Consider the following 15,454-nt stretch of genomic DNA (forward strand, 5'->3'; position numbering starts at 1 on the left):
ACAATTGCTTATTTAAAATATACTTTGACATAGAAAACCCACAATTTCCCCACATTCACCCACTGTTGCATAGCATTTTAGTGATATGAATAAACATCTCAGAACTGAAATCCTAACCAGACAATTAGATAATCATAGTTGATTTTGAGGTGTAAGAATGGAAAGAAATATAACACATGACCAGGGAATACACTAACTTCCACGCATCGGACTCTTAGAAAGGAAAGAAAGAAACTCGTTATGAACTTTAAACTTATTAATTCAAGATTTGGTTATTAACCTGATTAAAGTATTGTGGAAACATGCCCTGATAGCTTTTAAGTAATTATTTTAACCAGACTGCTAGTTTGTTGCCATCCGTATTCTTTTTGTAGTTAATGTTCATTCACGTCTTAAGAACACATTTTGTTTTTTTAATGTTTTAACATTTTTCAGCCTTAAATTTCCTTTTTGAAAAGGCAGACTCTCTTGTGTATTTGAAGAGATAAGAACTCTGGCCGTCGTAATTCACACCTCTCCCCCACTAAGGAATGCGGGTCTCATTGCTCTGGTTAACATAATTTCAGACCTCTTTAAATCAGAAATTCACTATACCTTTATACTTTCATACTTTGTTCTTTACTAAACAGGAAAATGTATCTATATAACCAAAGCAAAGGTTAAAATTACGCTGACTAGTTGCAATAGTTCAACCAATGACAAACAAGACATAATTCTTCAGCCTGGAACCTGTAGAAGAAAATGAAGGTAAACCTCAAAATTGTTCTCTTGATTAGAAAGTGTTTCATCACATTGCTTGATACCCTGCTTCTCACAATATTAGAATTAACCAACAGTTATTTAAGTTATTGTAAAAACATATACATATGTAATTTTTCGATCATAGCCTCGTGCTCCAAGAAAAGTTCCTTTCTTCTCCTGCGGGTGGCAGTATTGTCTTGTTAAATGGTCCACGGGTCCTGGGCCAGTAAAAAGGGTCATGCTGTGTGCGTGAGTGTGTAAATTAGATGTGACTGTTTAAGAGGTGTGCTCCGAAGATAGCGGATCAGCAGGTGACATGTTAATCCCCAAAGTTTATGGGTCTTTGTTCAGATGCTTTTAGCGAGACAGATGTTTTCAGCAAATGGTCGTAAAAGTCGTTAAAGTGTTATCATTCAAGGTTGGGGGGAATCACCCTCTGCTCTCCAGTGGAATTTCTTAAGTGGATCTAAGAGTGTGATTTCACAATGAGCCATCAGGCTATCTGCTACATATCCCCCCCATCGGGTGATAATCAGCAGAGATCCAGGTTATCAGTCGATGAGATGACGTAGATAGCTGTGGACAAAAAGGTTACTGGGTATCTCAACTCTTACTGGTGGCATTTGCTGGTCAGTACACAACAGGCTGCATTAGCGTTATCCAAACCAGAGCTAAACCACTTCCCTTACTGCAGCTACCTGCATAGGTTCATCAGTTGCGTCCTCCTGAGTTTCCACTGACACTTCTTGACCCCCCCTTCTACGTCTCACAAATCTAACCACCTTACCCGACCATGAATCCATTTGTCTCTGTAGCTTCACGGTCTTCCTACGATAAAAACACGTTATACCAAAGGTTGCTACATACCCCAGACATACCAGCACAGCTAACAAGGTATCGGGCAATGACCAGGAGTATCTTACAGGTTGGACTGTCCATGTGGGACGTGCCTCGATCTCTTTTAAGACATTATTGATGGGGGTCAAATCGATAGACTGGGGACCCTCATACTGTATCCGACCAAGGGTGTCAGGGCTGAGTTCTAAGGAGTGGGTAGTAAAGAAATCAGACACCTCAATTTCACTCTCATATTGATCAGGTACTAAGTGGTACAGGGACCATTCCCCAACATGCAGAGTAGCCCCAGGTGGTACGTCTACCCAAAATGTTTGTTCCGGAAGGGGAATACGTTCATCGATATCATGCTGGTCATAGGACAACACCGCTTCCCGTGCCGCAGTATTTACCAACCACCGGCTCCCTACGATTTCAACCTGAGTCTCGACCTGTTGGTACCTATGAGTGACAGTGGCAGGACACTGGTCCTTAGTGAGCATGGGCTTAAGGCCACAAAGATTGCCGGCACCCTCTCGAGTGAACGGTTTACTGGGACAGAGATAGTGTATATCCTTGGACCGGGTACACATGCGCAAATTTGGGGCCAGATAAAGTCCAGGATTGATGTCTTGGTAAGCTACCAAGGTCGGAGTCTGAATTTTGATGTGTGCTTCTTTTTGCCAAAACCCAACATTTACCACTTCTTTTAAGCGATAAATGTTTTCCGCAGCTATTATAGGTAAGTTGACCAGAAAAGCTACTTCTCTATTTTCTGGATTGACATAAAGAGGTACTGCACTTCCGAGTGTATAGGCTAAATGTGCTTGGAGATCAGTAACTTCCTCTCGGGTAGCCCGACTGAGGATTTCCTGTACCAGGGTTAAAGGCACCAGATAAGCTGGTATCTTGCCCATAGCTAGACTGTCTACTGAGGATCCCACTTCCTGTAGCATGTCATTCAAAAGCATGTTAATCACTTGGATGTGAGCCATATCTGTCTGGATTGCCCGGGTCAGGGAGGTGATCGTTTGCAGAGTTTTGTTTAAAGCTACCGTGTGGGTATTGAGGACCACAATGGTACCCTGTAAAGTTTGTCCAATTGCTTGTAGCTGTCTCTGTTGGGTGTCTATTTGGTCCTTGATGTGTGGTAGTTCTGCCTGTAGTTCCCCTACATTACGGCGGACCGTGGCTAGGCCCACGGCATTAACAGCGGATGTGCCGACGCCAAGGAGTGAGCCTACAGCGGCGGCAGCAGTTAATAAACCTGCAAGAAACCGTTTGGATCTCTTTTGAGCCCCATTCAGTTCAGACTGTGTGACCGCAAATTTTTGCAGCTGTTGTAGCATGTGGGTGGTGTCTCGTTCGGCATGGCTTACTGCCTCTCGTACCCACCAATGCCCAGCCCACCCCACTTGGCGGGACCAATCAGGGAAGTTCTTTTTACATACTTCCTCCGGGTTCAGTCGTACAAACACCCTTTGGGTATGTAACCGGCAGTTTGTGATTAGTAGTCCCGAATTATCCCTAAGAACTACTCCTGAGGTAGGTCCGGGGGAGATCACATCAGGGGCCGCGACGATCGTCCCCAGCACGAGCGTCAGGAGCAGGAGAGTCCTCATCTTCCTAACGAGACAAATATACATGATTAACCTGGGTGTACTAGTGTGAACCACCAATGAAGTAGAATCTAACAGATAAGTGGCTAACAATCAGTGATATCCTATTCCCAGGCACAAAATGATGGTTCTGTTGGCTGGCTCGATCGGCAGATGTGTAATGGTACTTGGATTGAAATTGCAAACAACAGACTACTGTATATGGATCAAAGATCAATGTATTCCTAAATTTTAAAAATGAAGTTATTAGTTTAGTTGCCAGTTGTACAGCTAGGAGTTGCTAAACACCTAGGGGTCTAGCAGGGGTTTTGTCCACCTGATTAGACTCTAATCAAGGCATTGGCGGCCCCGACTTGTCCCATAGGGCTTTGGTGTGGCTTAATTTGGTTGCGGTGTACCCACTTGCGGGTTGGCTCCTTAGAACCTTGGCTGATCTGGATCTGGTACACCACCGGGGACAATTTGTCCGTGATTGTGTGGGGTCCAGTCCAGCGAGGCATGAGTTTGCGAGCCAGCCTACCCGTATTCGATTGGGGTTTCTCGACAGGTTGAGCGAAAATGTAGTACCACACCTTATCTCCCACCTGAAGCTCGTCATAGGACGCCTTCTGATCATAGTAGGCCTTCCGACCCTGGGCACTTCGTGCCATGTGCTGTTGGGCAAAAGCAAAAGTGGATTTTAGGTGTTTCTGCAAATCGTCTATGTACTGCTGTGTTGTGTAGGCAACTGAGGTATCTGTTCCACCTGGCTGATATAACAGATGTAGCGGAAGTGTCATCTGTCTGCCTGTCATCACCTCGAATGGAGAGACGCCGGTGGAATCGTGAGGAGTTGCCCTAATGGCCATGAGTACCAACGGCAATTTCACATCCCAGTCGCGGTGATGCGTGGCCACAAATTTCTTGAGGATGCTGACCACTGTGCGGTTAGCCCGTTCGACCTGACCAGAGGACTGGGGGTGGTAGCTCACGTGCAACTTGGCTTTTACACCGAGGACGTGCCACATTTGTTGCATGACTTCTGCCGTGAAATGAGTACCTCGATCTGAGTCAACCCTACAAGGAAGACCAAACCGGGTGAAGATATGATTAACCAGGAGACACGCTGTGGTTATAGCGGTGTCATTGGCGGCTGGAAGACACTCCACCCACTTGGTGAATGCACATGTGACTGTGAGGAAATATTTGTTCCCTCGAGCAGACTTTGTGAGCGGGCCCACCCAATCCATTTGCAGATCCGACCACGGGAAGGTTAACCCCTTTCTCTGTAAGGGAGCCCTGTGCAGAGGATTCGCCGGCTGGAACTGGCAGCACACCAAGCATCCTTTAATGTAACTAGCTACATGCTCCCGCATTCGTGGCCAAAAGGCCACCTGTTTGAGTGTCCTATAGGTTTCCTTGATCCCTTTGTGACCTGCTGATGGAGAGTCATGGGCGTGCCCCAACATTACCCCCCTGTGGCACGGAGGCACCACGAACGCAGGAGAAGTGTGGGTCTCAGTGACATGAACAAGCAAGCCCTTGACCACCTTCAAGAATGCACGGTTGTCCAAGAGTTGTTTAAGCGGAATTGATGCCTCCAGCATTTGGCTGGTTATGGGATTGTTGGTGGGATCGAGCAAGAAAGCCTTAATAGATTTGATGTCGGGGTCTGCGTCTTGTAGCGTGATCAAATCAGCATCTGTGATTTCTGGATCAATGGAGACCGCAGCGCAGGGTGGGATTTCTGTTGTTGAGGTTTGTTTAGCTTGTGCTCTAGTCACGGCTAAAACAGTGGGGTTGGGTTGGGTTGGGTATTTCAACGGGTCAAAGACCCATGAAACTCCTTCCAAGGCACCTCTTTTGGCCAGTGAATCAGCTTGGTCATTGTATGTCTTGTCTGTTCCTGGGACACGTGAGTGTCCCCTCACCTTTTTCCAGTAGACAAGCATGTCGTGTCGAACTACCAGGTAGTCCGCGGCTGTGAACAGCTCTGTGTGTTTGACTGCTTTCCTGCCAGATGTGAGAAAACCTTTGGTTTTCCAGATTGGCAAGTGACATGTGAAACTTAGACGTGCGTAGTTGGAATCTGTACAGATTAACAGGGTTTTTACCCCCTGGTCGATAGCAAGTTGAATTGTGATGAGTATGGCAGCGATTTCGGCATACTGAGAAGTTTGTGATCCTAGTTTGAACTGTTGTGGTTCGCAAGGGTTGTCATCAAGCCAGACGATTCCTGCACCGGCTTTGAGGCCTTCTTGGTCATGTCGGAAAGAGCATCCATCTACGTAGACCGTGGGAATGTTTTCACACTCCTTGGGGTCAAAGTAACGATGGTTTGTGGGTTTTTGGGAGGCGAGATTGGGAATGGGCGTTGATGTGGCCGGTATGTCAGTTTCACATCGCTGACATGCCGCCAGATCAGTGCCTAGAGGTAATCTCGAGTTTTGCGCATAGCGCACCTCAACCTCAAAACTTTGTAGTGCCATTAGCCAGGAGGCGACTCGTGCGTTGGTGACCACACCTTCTCGAATGCGCTGGCTGTTGAGAAAGACCACTGGCTGGTGGTTCGTTTCTACAATGATCTTTTGTCCCCCAAGGTAGTTGGAGAAGTGTTTCACTGCCCAGACCGTGGCCAGAAGTGCTTTCTCACAGTCAGAGTATTTGAGTTCCGGAGCCATCAAAGCTTTGCTTGCATAAGCCACCACTCTCTTGTCTCGATCGTGTACCTGGTATAGACCAGCACTCACACAGTGTTCGGAAAACCCAACTTGAAGGTAGAATTCTTTGCTGTGGTCCGGATAGGTTAAACAGGGTGCCGATGCCAGTTTGTCTTTGAGGGTTTGCATGGCTTGTGCCTGGGCCTCACCCCAAATGAAAGGTACATCCTGCTTTAACAGCTGGTACAGTGGCTTGGCCAGTTCCGCAAAGTTTTCAATGAACTGGCGGGAGTAGTTGCATACCCCCAAGAAGCTGCGAAGGGCGTGGATGGTTTTTGGTTCCGCGATATCCACGATGCCTTGGGCACGACATGGTTGCGGGAGAACACCATCTGGACCAACCAAAAGGCCCACATAGTTGACCTTAGTTTTGCACCACTGACATTTGGCTAGGGATATTTTCGCACCTGCTTTTGTGAGCTGATCTAGCACATGATCAATCTCTTCCAAGTGAGCATCGAGAGAATTGTTCCGGATAAGAACATCGTCAACATAAATCAAGGTTCCTCGTTCTCTTGCATCAGGACAAGCTTTGTTGAGAAAGATGTTGAATTCAGCTGGTGAATTGGAATATCCGAATGGGCAGCGGGTGAATGTAAATTGACGGCCGGCGAATGTGAATGCCAGTTTGTGTTGGTCTTCCACATGGACCGGAATGGTCCAGAACCCCGATGCCACATCTAAGGTTGAAAAATATTTGGCATCTCTGACCCTAGGGAGTTCTTGCTCCAATTGGGTCATGGGCCATCTAGAAAGAGGGACCTGGTCATTTAGGCGGCGATAGTCAATAGTCAGACGCCATTTGCCATTGGCTTCAACACCGGCCAAAGTGGCGCAGAGTAGGTGCTGTTGCATGGTCGGATTATTCCTTTGTCTAAGAGATCATCTATGATCTCTTGCACCGGCCCGTATGATGCAAGTGGAATCTTGTATTGGCGAACGTAAGCAGGAGCAGCGTCGGGATGCGTCGGAATACGAATCATATGGATGTGGGTCAATCCACAATCCATAGAATCTTGAGAGAAAGACGCGCGATACTTAGTCAGCACTGTTCTGAGCTTTACACGCTCTTCGTCTGATTGCAATGCATCCGCATCTAACAGCATTTGCTGTAGTTGCTTCTCAAACTCTGTTTGGGTTGAAGGAAAACTGTCGGCCTCCTCCTTCTGCTTCACCAGGACTGTGTTAGTGCCAGGTGATGGGACAGAATCGAGACTAAGGACAGTGACTGTATCCAAGACCATTTGGTCCCTGTGGGTCAGATCAATGCGGTACAACGCATCTTCATTGGTCTCCAAGACAGGAAAAATAGCAATTGCCCCAGACGGTCGGGTGTATAATGTCTTGGACTCTTGCTTTGGGAGCAACTGCTGAGGAATCGGACCGATGACTGGAAGCCGCAGTTCAAAGTCATGAAATTTGGTGCTAACCAGCCAACCCAGTTCTGTGAGTTGGGGAATCACTATGTCCTGAGTTGTACAATTTTGAACGAACAAGTACACTGACCTAGCACGTAACTCCACAAGAGGTGTGGCTTCCACGGTCAGACCAAGATCAAAGAATCGATGTGAGGGTTGGAACAGCGCATGGGGGTGACATAGTTGTTGTCCAGGTAGGATGGTCAGGTAGAGGCCGATATTTTTGGTATTTGCCGGTAGGGTGATGGCTTGGTTGTTTGCCACCTGACAAACTTCAGGTATGGTCTGACCCGAGTGCAGATACTCTGGTTCAGGGCAAGAGCCATCTGCCTGAGTGTTTGTGAGGGACCAAAGGATGTTATTGATGGTGTCTACCTGAACATCCAACCTGACCAACACGTCACCGCCCACATAGATGGAATGAGGTAAGTCTGGGACCACAAGAAAAAGCTGGGTGAACTCTTTCTTGTTCCAACGGACGGTCAAAGAACAAGTGCCGACTGCCGGCAAGGTGGGTTGAGGAACGGGCCCAAGCGGAAAAGCTCCCTGGGATTGAATGAAATGAAAGCTAGCATGGGTTGCCGATAATGAGTTTACTAAGTCTTGGCTGACTGCGGATTTGTCCGACCACAGGGCGATGACCACGTCATCCACCTGGAAGTCGTCCAATGTGACCCCCTTCTCCACTCTGGGACAATATTCCCCAAGATTTTCAGATGGGACCATGGTACACAAAAAGGTGTCACGTTGTTCCAAGACTGAGCTTGGAGGCCAAGAAGGATTTGTACACTGTGAAACGGCGGCTGTAGGCCCTTCCTCAATCTCCATAGGAACCACGGGGTCGATCAGTTCCTTGCATGGTTGGAAATGTCCACAAAGACGGTAGCACTGGATCTCCTCCTCACGAGAGGGAAGAACAGGAAGGGGTTGCCGAACCTGCGCCCAGATCTTAAGACCTTGAAAGTCGATAAGGGGCTCGAACCGATTAAGAAGATCTTTTCCTGCGAGGAATGGGATGGACTCCAAAGGAGACACATGAATTGGATGAACAACAGTCACGGGCCCAATCGTAAGTTGAATTAGGGCCATCGAATGTATGGTGATGCCCGTGTGTGAGTAGGGCTGGATATTGAGAGAACAGTTACTCAGCTGTATCTCCCTATTCCGTCGCCGAGCGGATGCCCGCACTCGGTTAAAAAGGGACATGGACATCAGTGTGATGTCTGATGCCGTGTCAAGAAGAGCATCTTGCACAAATTCATCCTCCAAAGTAGTAGCAAGATAGAATTTTCTGGCCACCCCCCTTTCGCTCAGATGGCCCAAGAACTGTCGGAAAGGAAGCTCCCCCCGAATTAGAAATGGGTCTTCTTCCTTGAGAGAGTGGTCAGTGTCTAGTTCCACAACTAGGACTGCACTAGGTGCAGTGTCTTGGGCATGCTCCCAAGTAGCTCGTTTGGGGTCTTTTTCATGGGGAGCAGTGCTCGACTGCTCCTGGATGTTGCGCCCTTGGTTGAGGTTACCCCTTTTCTCCTTGCGCATTTGGTTAACCCATTGCAGGATTAACTCAAGATCCCCTGCCTCCAGGCCGTTAAGGGTTTTGTCAAGTGATGATTTAGGGCTTTTTGCAGTCTGGTTTGGTCCAGAGTGCCTGTTATTCCCATGATGGTGTGGCCTGCCACCACGTTGATGGTGGGAGGCTCGACCTCGATGGGGTCTGCCCTGGCCGCGATTCACCTTATAAGTAGGTGAGCGGCGTCGCTGTGGATCGACCTGCTGACTTTGGGCTGGTTCTTGTCTATAGGGTCTGGACCCGTGAGTCTTATCTGTTCCCTGGAAGCTGTGCTTCCCCTCTAGTTCCATACAAGGGTTACTGGCTACTGCAAGGACCTCGGAGTCGGGTTTTTTTCCCAAACTTTGCTGAACTTTTGCAAAGCCTCTAAGAGCTAGATCTCTTAGCTGCCGACTAGTCAGGGTGCGGGGACAAGCCGAGACACCTAAATGGTGGCTGGTTGAAGGATGGAGGTTCTGGACAAACAGGACCTTGAAATTTTCGTCCTCCTCCATCTCTGGTTCATTCTTGAAGCCAAAGTAAGCGCGCCTGAGGCGATAGTAGTACTGTTCGGGACCCTCCTGCCTGTTCTGCCTCACCGTGAATGCAGCGGAGAGGCCTAACTGGGTTGAGAAGCTAGAGAATTCTGCCTCCAATGCTTGGCAGAGAGCCCTATAGTTCCCCCTTACGTGTGGTGGTTGGCGTTCAATGAAACTGCTAACGTCGCGGCTGGATGTTATTTTAATGAGATAGATTCTGTCGTCTATGGTGGCCAGAGGGAAGCGCCGTAGATAGTAATCAATGTCATTTAGATAAAGGTGGATATCATTAGGGCAGCCAGGCTTAGGTTCAAACCGGCTGATATTGCGGGCAACTTTATCCAAATCTCTATCTGAGGGTGTTATGGGCCTGGCCATATCTGCATTTGTTTGGGGTCGTCGGGTGTGTTCAGATTCGTCCCAGCCAAACAGGGTCCGGTTCACCTTTTTGGGGCCAGCCGGTTCCGGTTTGACTCTGATGGGTGATCGAGGAGCTTCAGCTCCTCCCTGGTAACCCATGGAAGTTACGGGCGTAGGAGTATGTACCTCCGTCTTAAAGAGATGTGGGGTCGCTGGTCTACCCTTTGTTGGGCTTACCTTTGGCCCCCGGGAATATGTCTCATCCCGTTCTAATTTGAACTCTGCCAACTGCGTTTCTGCATCCCTTTTTTCTATACGAGCTAATCTTAAAGCACTCATAGCCTGTGTTAGTTCAGCCTCGAGTTCGGTCTGCTGCTCCTGGGCTTCCTCCAGCTTACCTCGTGACTGGATGGCAAGCTTTGTGGCTGTTGCGGCCTCTTCCTGCAGTGACTTTACTTTATGTTCAAGGGCTTCTTGTTGGGATTGTATCTCTGAACCAGTATTATGCCATTGCGCCAATTCGTCCCTGAGTTTTTGGTTAGTTTGCTGGAGAGCTGTACAGTGGTTAGTAGCATGTTGCTCTCTCTCTTGTGAGAGTTGGAGTTGTCTCCAGAGTATGAGGGACATTTTGTATACGGTGTCTATTTGTTCTTTTATTTTAAGGGATTTAGTTAGGTGGTCGTCCACACAGCTAGTCATCAAACTCTGAAGGTGGGCATCATCTGCCTGTTGCACGCCTTCAGCATAGTCTGGAATGCGGCAGCTTACTAAATCAAGAAGAGTGGCTTCTACTTGGTCCACCGACTCAGCCTCGCTGAGGAGCGGGGACCCTGCCTCTCTTGGAGAACTCATTTTGACTTGACGAGGGTCAAGCGATGCGAGCTGTATTGGAAGCCAGTCCCGGATGGGTGACTTAGCACTGCTGCTGAGATTGGAGGGATTGATGCTAAGGTAACAAACTTTTGATGCGTAGTCCCTAGTGAATCTAATAAGCCAAAAGTGTAGTTTGTTTTTTTTTTTTTTCAATGGATAATTATTATTTTAATTTTATTTGGGTGACCTTGGATAGGTATAAGTTTTAATAGTTTTGCATAAAATTGTCAAATACCTATTAGTAATTAATTAATTTATTAACTAGGTGGTAACTGACAAGGTTTGAATGACTGTGGATGAATTAAAGATAGCACTGCTGTCACCAAACACCACAGTCAAATCCTGTCAAAAACCAGCATAGAGCGGATGTATGTATGTCTATAAGGCTTTGATTTATTTAGATTCAACAAAGTGACTCAGACAGAGTCTAAGCTACCTTCAGTATTAGCGAGCAGATTTTTTTTATTTTTTTATTTTTTTTTTAATTAATTAATTAATTTATTTATTTATTTATTTATTTATTTATTTTTTTATGGCCAAATAGGATAAGGATTATATGCCTGTATTTAGAATAACAAGAAGAAGTGGATAAAATGCTTGACAAAACAAAATAATGAATGGCTACTATGGATTACCTAAGTAACAGGTATTTATAGCAACAAATGATTATAACCTGAATGTTTAAAATACTGGATATTATGGTTATCTCAAATGATTATATTTAATGTAAGCAATGTGAGTAGAACAGCTGACAAGCAAGTTAGTTTTGAGGGTTGACACTATGTTTGAAGTAGGGTGGCTACATAGAACAAAATATTGAATTATTACAATTGAGTTATCTAAATGTATCTATTTGAAGTGAATTCTATTTTGAATATATACTTACTAGTAATTAAGAATGGAAATGGCACTTACTAGTATTAATAATAACTAGGACGATACAACATTTAAAATATAACAGTAACCAAGCAAAGAAAGCAGGGGAAGAGGGTATCTCGATTAAGGTATGCCAAAACTCATATGAAGCCAACACCAACCACACGTAAACACAGTTTACTACAAGAATTTCCCAAAATAGCGTATAAATGAACTGCAACCCCCTTTAACCTGAGTATTCACCCAAACGACCAGAAGAGGGCAGTGTAGATATAGCTTTACCCCTAGAGGCACGAAAAGGTAAGACAGCCTTGAGGCAAGATGTAGCTGATACAGTTGACCACGAGATGGCGACTAGAGGCCACTGGTGGGGAAGGCTCCGCCTACCGGTGACACAACTGAGTCCCGCCCCCTTGAGTGGGAGGACAAACCTCAGCTCCTGAGAGCTCAGTTGCTTTCAAGCTTTGTGGGGAACACAACGGTCTTGCTGACCTTAACACAGAGACACAGAGAGGAGCACAGCACGCAGGAATTTACTTCACACAGTCTGAGTCAAGCGGGGCTTCCGCTGAGGGCGTGATCCTCGCCCGTCGCGTTTTCGCGACTGTAAACCTCTCTACCACCTAAAAGGATAGCGTTACGCCGCGGTTTGCAAAGCCGCGGGGCACACGAGAGGGTCCCAGTACGACCGGGGTGCGGAAATCCGCGCACACGGGCCGTTTAAACTGGGAAGCGGGTTTACTGCACTGGAAATCCGCAGCTACAGCAACCTCGCTGAGGCCTTTACAAATAGCGCTGATATAATTCACGTGATAATAGTTGTCGGCTGAGCCTGTTTAGATACCCCGGGTAAATGTAAAGCACCAATAACAGTGATAATGAAAGCAGACGCACAGCGGCGTCTACAATACACACACGCGCTCACACTGATCAGCTCTTTGGCGAGTAATATGAGGCGTTTCACAAGTGATTACCAATGCTCTTTAAAACACATACACACAAAGGAGTTGGATATATATATAGATGTATATAGATGTGCGCGCACACAGACAGAGGAGTGACCCGGTTAGCTTTCGCCAGCCCGCTGGCGTTTTACTAACGCGGAGCGTAAGGTAGATATTTAATAAACACAACACACCAATACGTTTCTTAACTCCGTGCTTTCTCCCGTAGATCAGAGATGTGACGTTGGCCCCGCGTCGGCCGCGCCAAATATGTAGTGGTTACAAGGGATACCGAACTATTTACCTGATATCAATATTAATTTTAATATTAATATTAAAGGTTAATAGGGCGCCAGTAGCGGCTAGCTACAAAATTTATATTTAACCTCAGGGTGAGTTCTTGTCGGTTTCAGAAAGTCTTTGAACCACGGGAGGAACACACTTAAGTCAAGAATTGGCTAAATCAGTAATGTTTATTTAGAATAAAAGTAATACATGGATATATGCAGAATTAGATAATGGGCATAATTCAAACAACAATTTGAGAGTGAAATTCAAGCACGCTGATGATAACAGTCTTACAACCAAACCTTCTCATCGCATATATGAATAACTCAAAACACTTTAGACCCAAACAACAGAAATGTATAAGTAGATAAAAATAAACAAATCAATACCCCGTTTAATATACCAAAGGGGAAGTAATTATGATAACCCACTAGGAGATAAACCTAAATATGAATAACTAAACCCACTATAAGAATATTAGGAGATTAAACAAGATTATAAGTGATTATATACTGCTATAAACGAACTAACTACTAAAGAAGCAAAACGCTCTAAATCCAAGCTAATTGAGTTAAACTAGATTACATTAGAACTATGGAGCTGACAGAGATCCCACCATCTCTCAACCGGGAATAACTATAACTGAAAACTTAGCAAGACTCAACCTAACCAGACCAACAGAACGCCACCAGAGAATTAGAGATTTAACCAGCGCCTCACTTTGCGTTGACCGGCCTCGGGCAACCGGTGTCGTCTCTGCCGCGAAGGGAACCGTTGGTGTCGACCGCCAGGAAGGGTAGCTCGATCCAAGTGGCCGAAGCGGGTTCTTCAGGTGGACTTCACGGTGCAAGCAGGGCTTCGGTTCCAACGGCAAGCGGGAGCGATCGCTCCGGACAGCTGATTGATTCAGGATTCTCTTCGCGTCTGGGTCTGGTACGGCGAGCGATGTATAACGCTAAAGATGAGCGGTGAACTATAGGCAGCTCCGTAGCGCTAAGGTGGTTTCAATAGCTGGAAGCACCTAATTCTCTAATTCTGTTGATAATCGCTGGACTTGTGTTGGTCAGCGCGGATGCGCTGCAAGCGCAGCTCAAGCTAGATCTATGACTCAAAAACTTAAGAATCACTAAGCTGAATCTAAGAGAAAGTAAAACAAAAGAGAGAGTACAAAATTCTAACTAAAACTCTAAGTTAAAATTACTTCTAAGAACAAAATTGAACTTAACTAAACCTAAAAAAGCGCACGAACTCCGAACGGCGAACCACGAACTACGAACTACGAACTGAATGAACTAACATCCCCCTTTATTGGAAAACACGTTCCCTTCGTGACGTATTGGCCCTAACTTGTGATAGGTTTCCTAACTGCAAGTATAATCTCTAAAAACCCAATCAGCTCCAGGTAGGTGGAGTCTTGCCTGGACGACTCCCCCTTTTTTTTCTTTTATTAACTTAAACCTTAACATTCTTAAATGATCAGATTAAACAATTGCTTATTTAAAATATACTTTGACATAGAAAACCCACAATTTCCCCACATTCACCCACTGTTGCATAGCATTTTAGTGATATGAATAAACATCTCAGAACTGAAATCCTAACCAGACAATTAGATAATCATAGTTGATTTTGAGGTGTAAGAATGGAAAGAAATATAACACATGACCAGGGAATACACTAACTTCCACGCATCGGACTCTTAGAAAGGAAAGAAAGAAACTCGTTATGAACTTTAAACTTATTAATTCAAGATTTGGTTATTAACCTGATTAAAGTATTGTGGAAACATGCCCTGATAGCTTTTAAGTAATTATTTTAACCAGACTGCTAGTTTGTTGCCATCCGTATTCTTTTTGTAGTTAATGTTCATTCACGTCTTAAGAACACATTTTGTTTTTTTAATGTTTTAACATTTTTCAGCCTTAAATTTCCTTTTTGAAAAGGCAGACTCTCTTGTGTATTTGAAGAGATAAGAACTCTGGCCGTCGTAATTCACACCTCTCCCCCACTAAGGAATGCGGGTCTCATTGCTCTGGTTAACATAATTTCAGACCTCTTTAAATCAGAAATTCACTATACCTTTATACTTTCATACTTTGTTCTTTACTAAACAGGAAAATGTATCTATATAACCAAAGCAAAGGTTAAAATTACGCTGACTAGTTGCAATAGTTCAACCAATGACAAACAAGACATAATTCTTCAGCCTGGAACCTGTAGAAGAAAATGAAGGTAAACCTCAAAATTGTTCTCTTGATTAGAAAGTGTTTCATCACATTGCTTGATACCCTGCTTCTCACAATATTAGAATTAACCAACAGTTATTTAAGTTATTGTAAAAACATATACATATGTAATTTTTCGATCATAGCCTCGTGCTCCAAGAAAAGTTCCTTTCTTCTCCTGCGGGTGGCAGTATTGTCTTGTTAAATGGTCCACGGGTCCTGGGCCAGTAAAAAGGGTCATGCTGTGTGCGTGAGTGTGTAAATTAGATGTGACTGTTTAAGAGGTGTGCTCCGAAGATAGCGGATCAGCAGGTGACATGTTAATCCCCAAAGTTTATGGGTCTTTGTTCAGATGCTTTTAGCGAGACAGATGTTTTCAGCAAATGGTCGTAAAAGTCGTTAAAGTGTTATCATTCAAGGTTGGGGGGAATCACCCTCTGCTCTCCAGTGGAATTTCTTAAGTGGATCTAAGAGTGTGATTTCACAATG

General features: G+C 45.3%; 1 protein-coding gene across 1 annotated transcript; it reads right to left on the reverse strand.

Annotated features, from left to right (window-relative positions):
* Nucleotides 1-1,047: 1,047 nt before the first annotated feature.
* LOC125787771 (uncharacterized) lies at nt 1,048-14,436 on the reverse strand. Its single transcript, XM_049472461.1, has 2 exons — nt 13,461-14,436; nt 1,048-3,201 (listed from the first exon to the last, which is right to left on the reverse strand). Exon 2 carries the CDS (start codon nt 3,195-3,197, stop codon nt 1,413-1,415), a length of 1,785 nt encoding a protein of 594 aa, XP_049328418.1. The 5' UTR covers nt 3,198-3,201; nt 13,461-14,436; the 3' UTR covers nt 1,048-1,412.
* Nucleotides 14,437-15,454: the final 1,018 nt, after the last annotated feature.

This window comes from Astyanax mexicanus, chromosome 25, assembly GCF_023375975.1.
Source record: "Astyanax mexicanus isolate ESR-SI-001 chromosome 25, AstMex3_surface, whole genome shotgun sequence".
Classification (NCBI taxonomy): Eukaryota; Metazoa; Chordata; class Actinopteri; order Characiformes; family Acestrorhamphidae; genus Astyanax; species Astyanax mexicanus.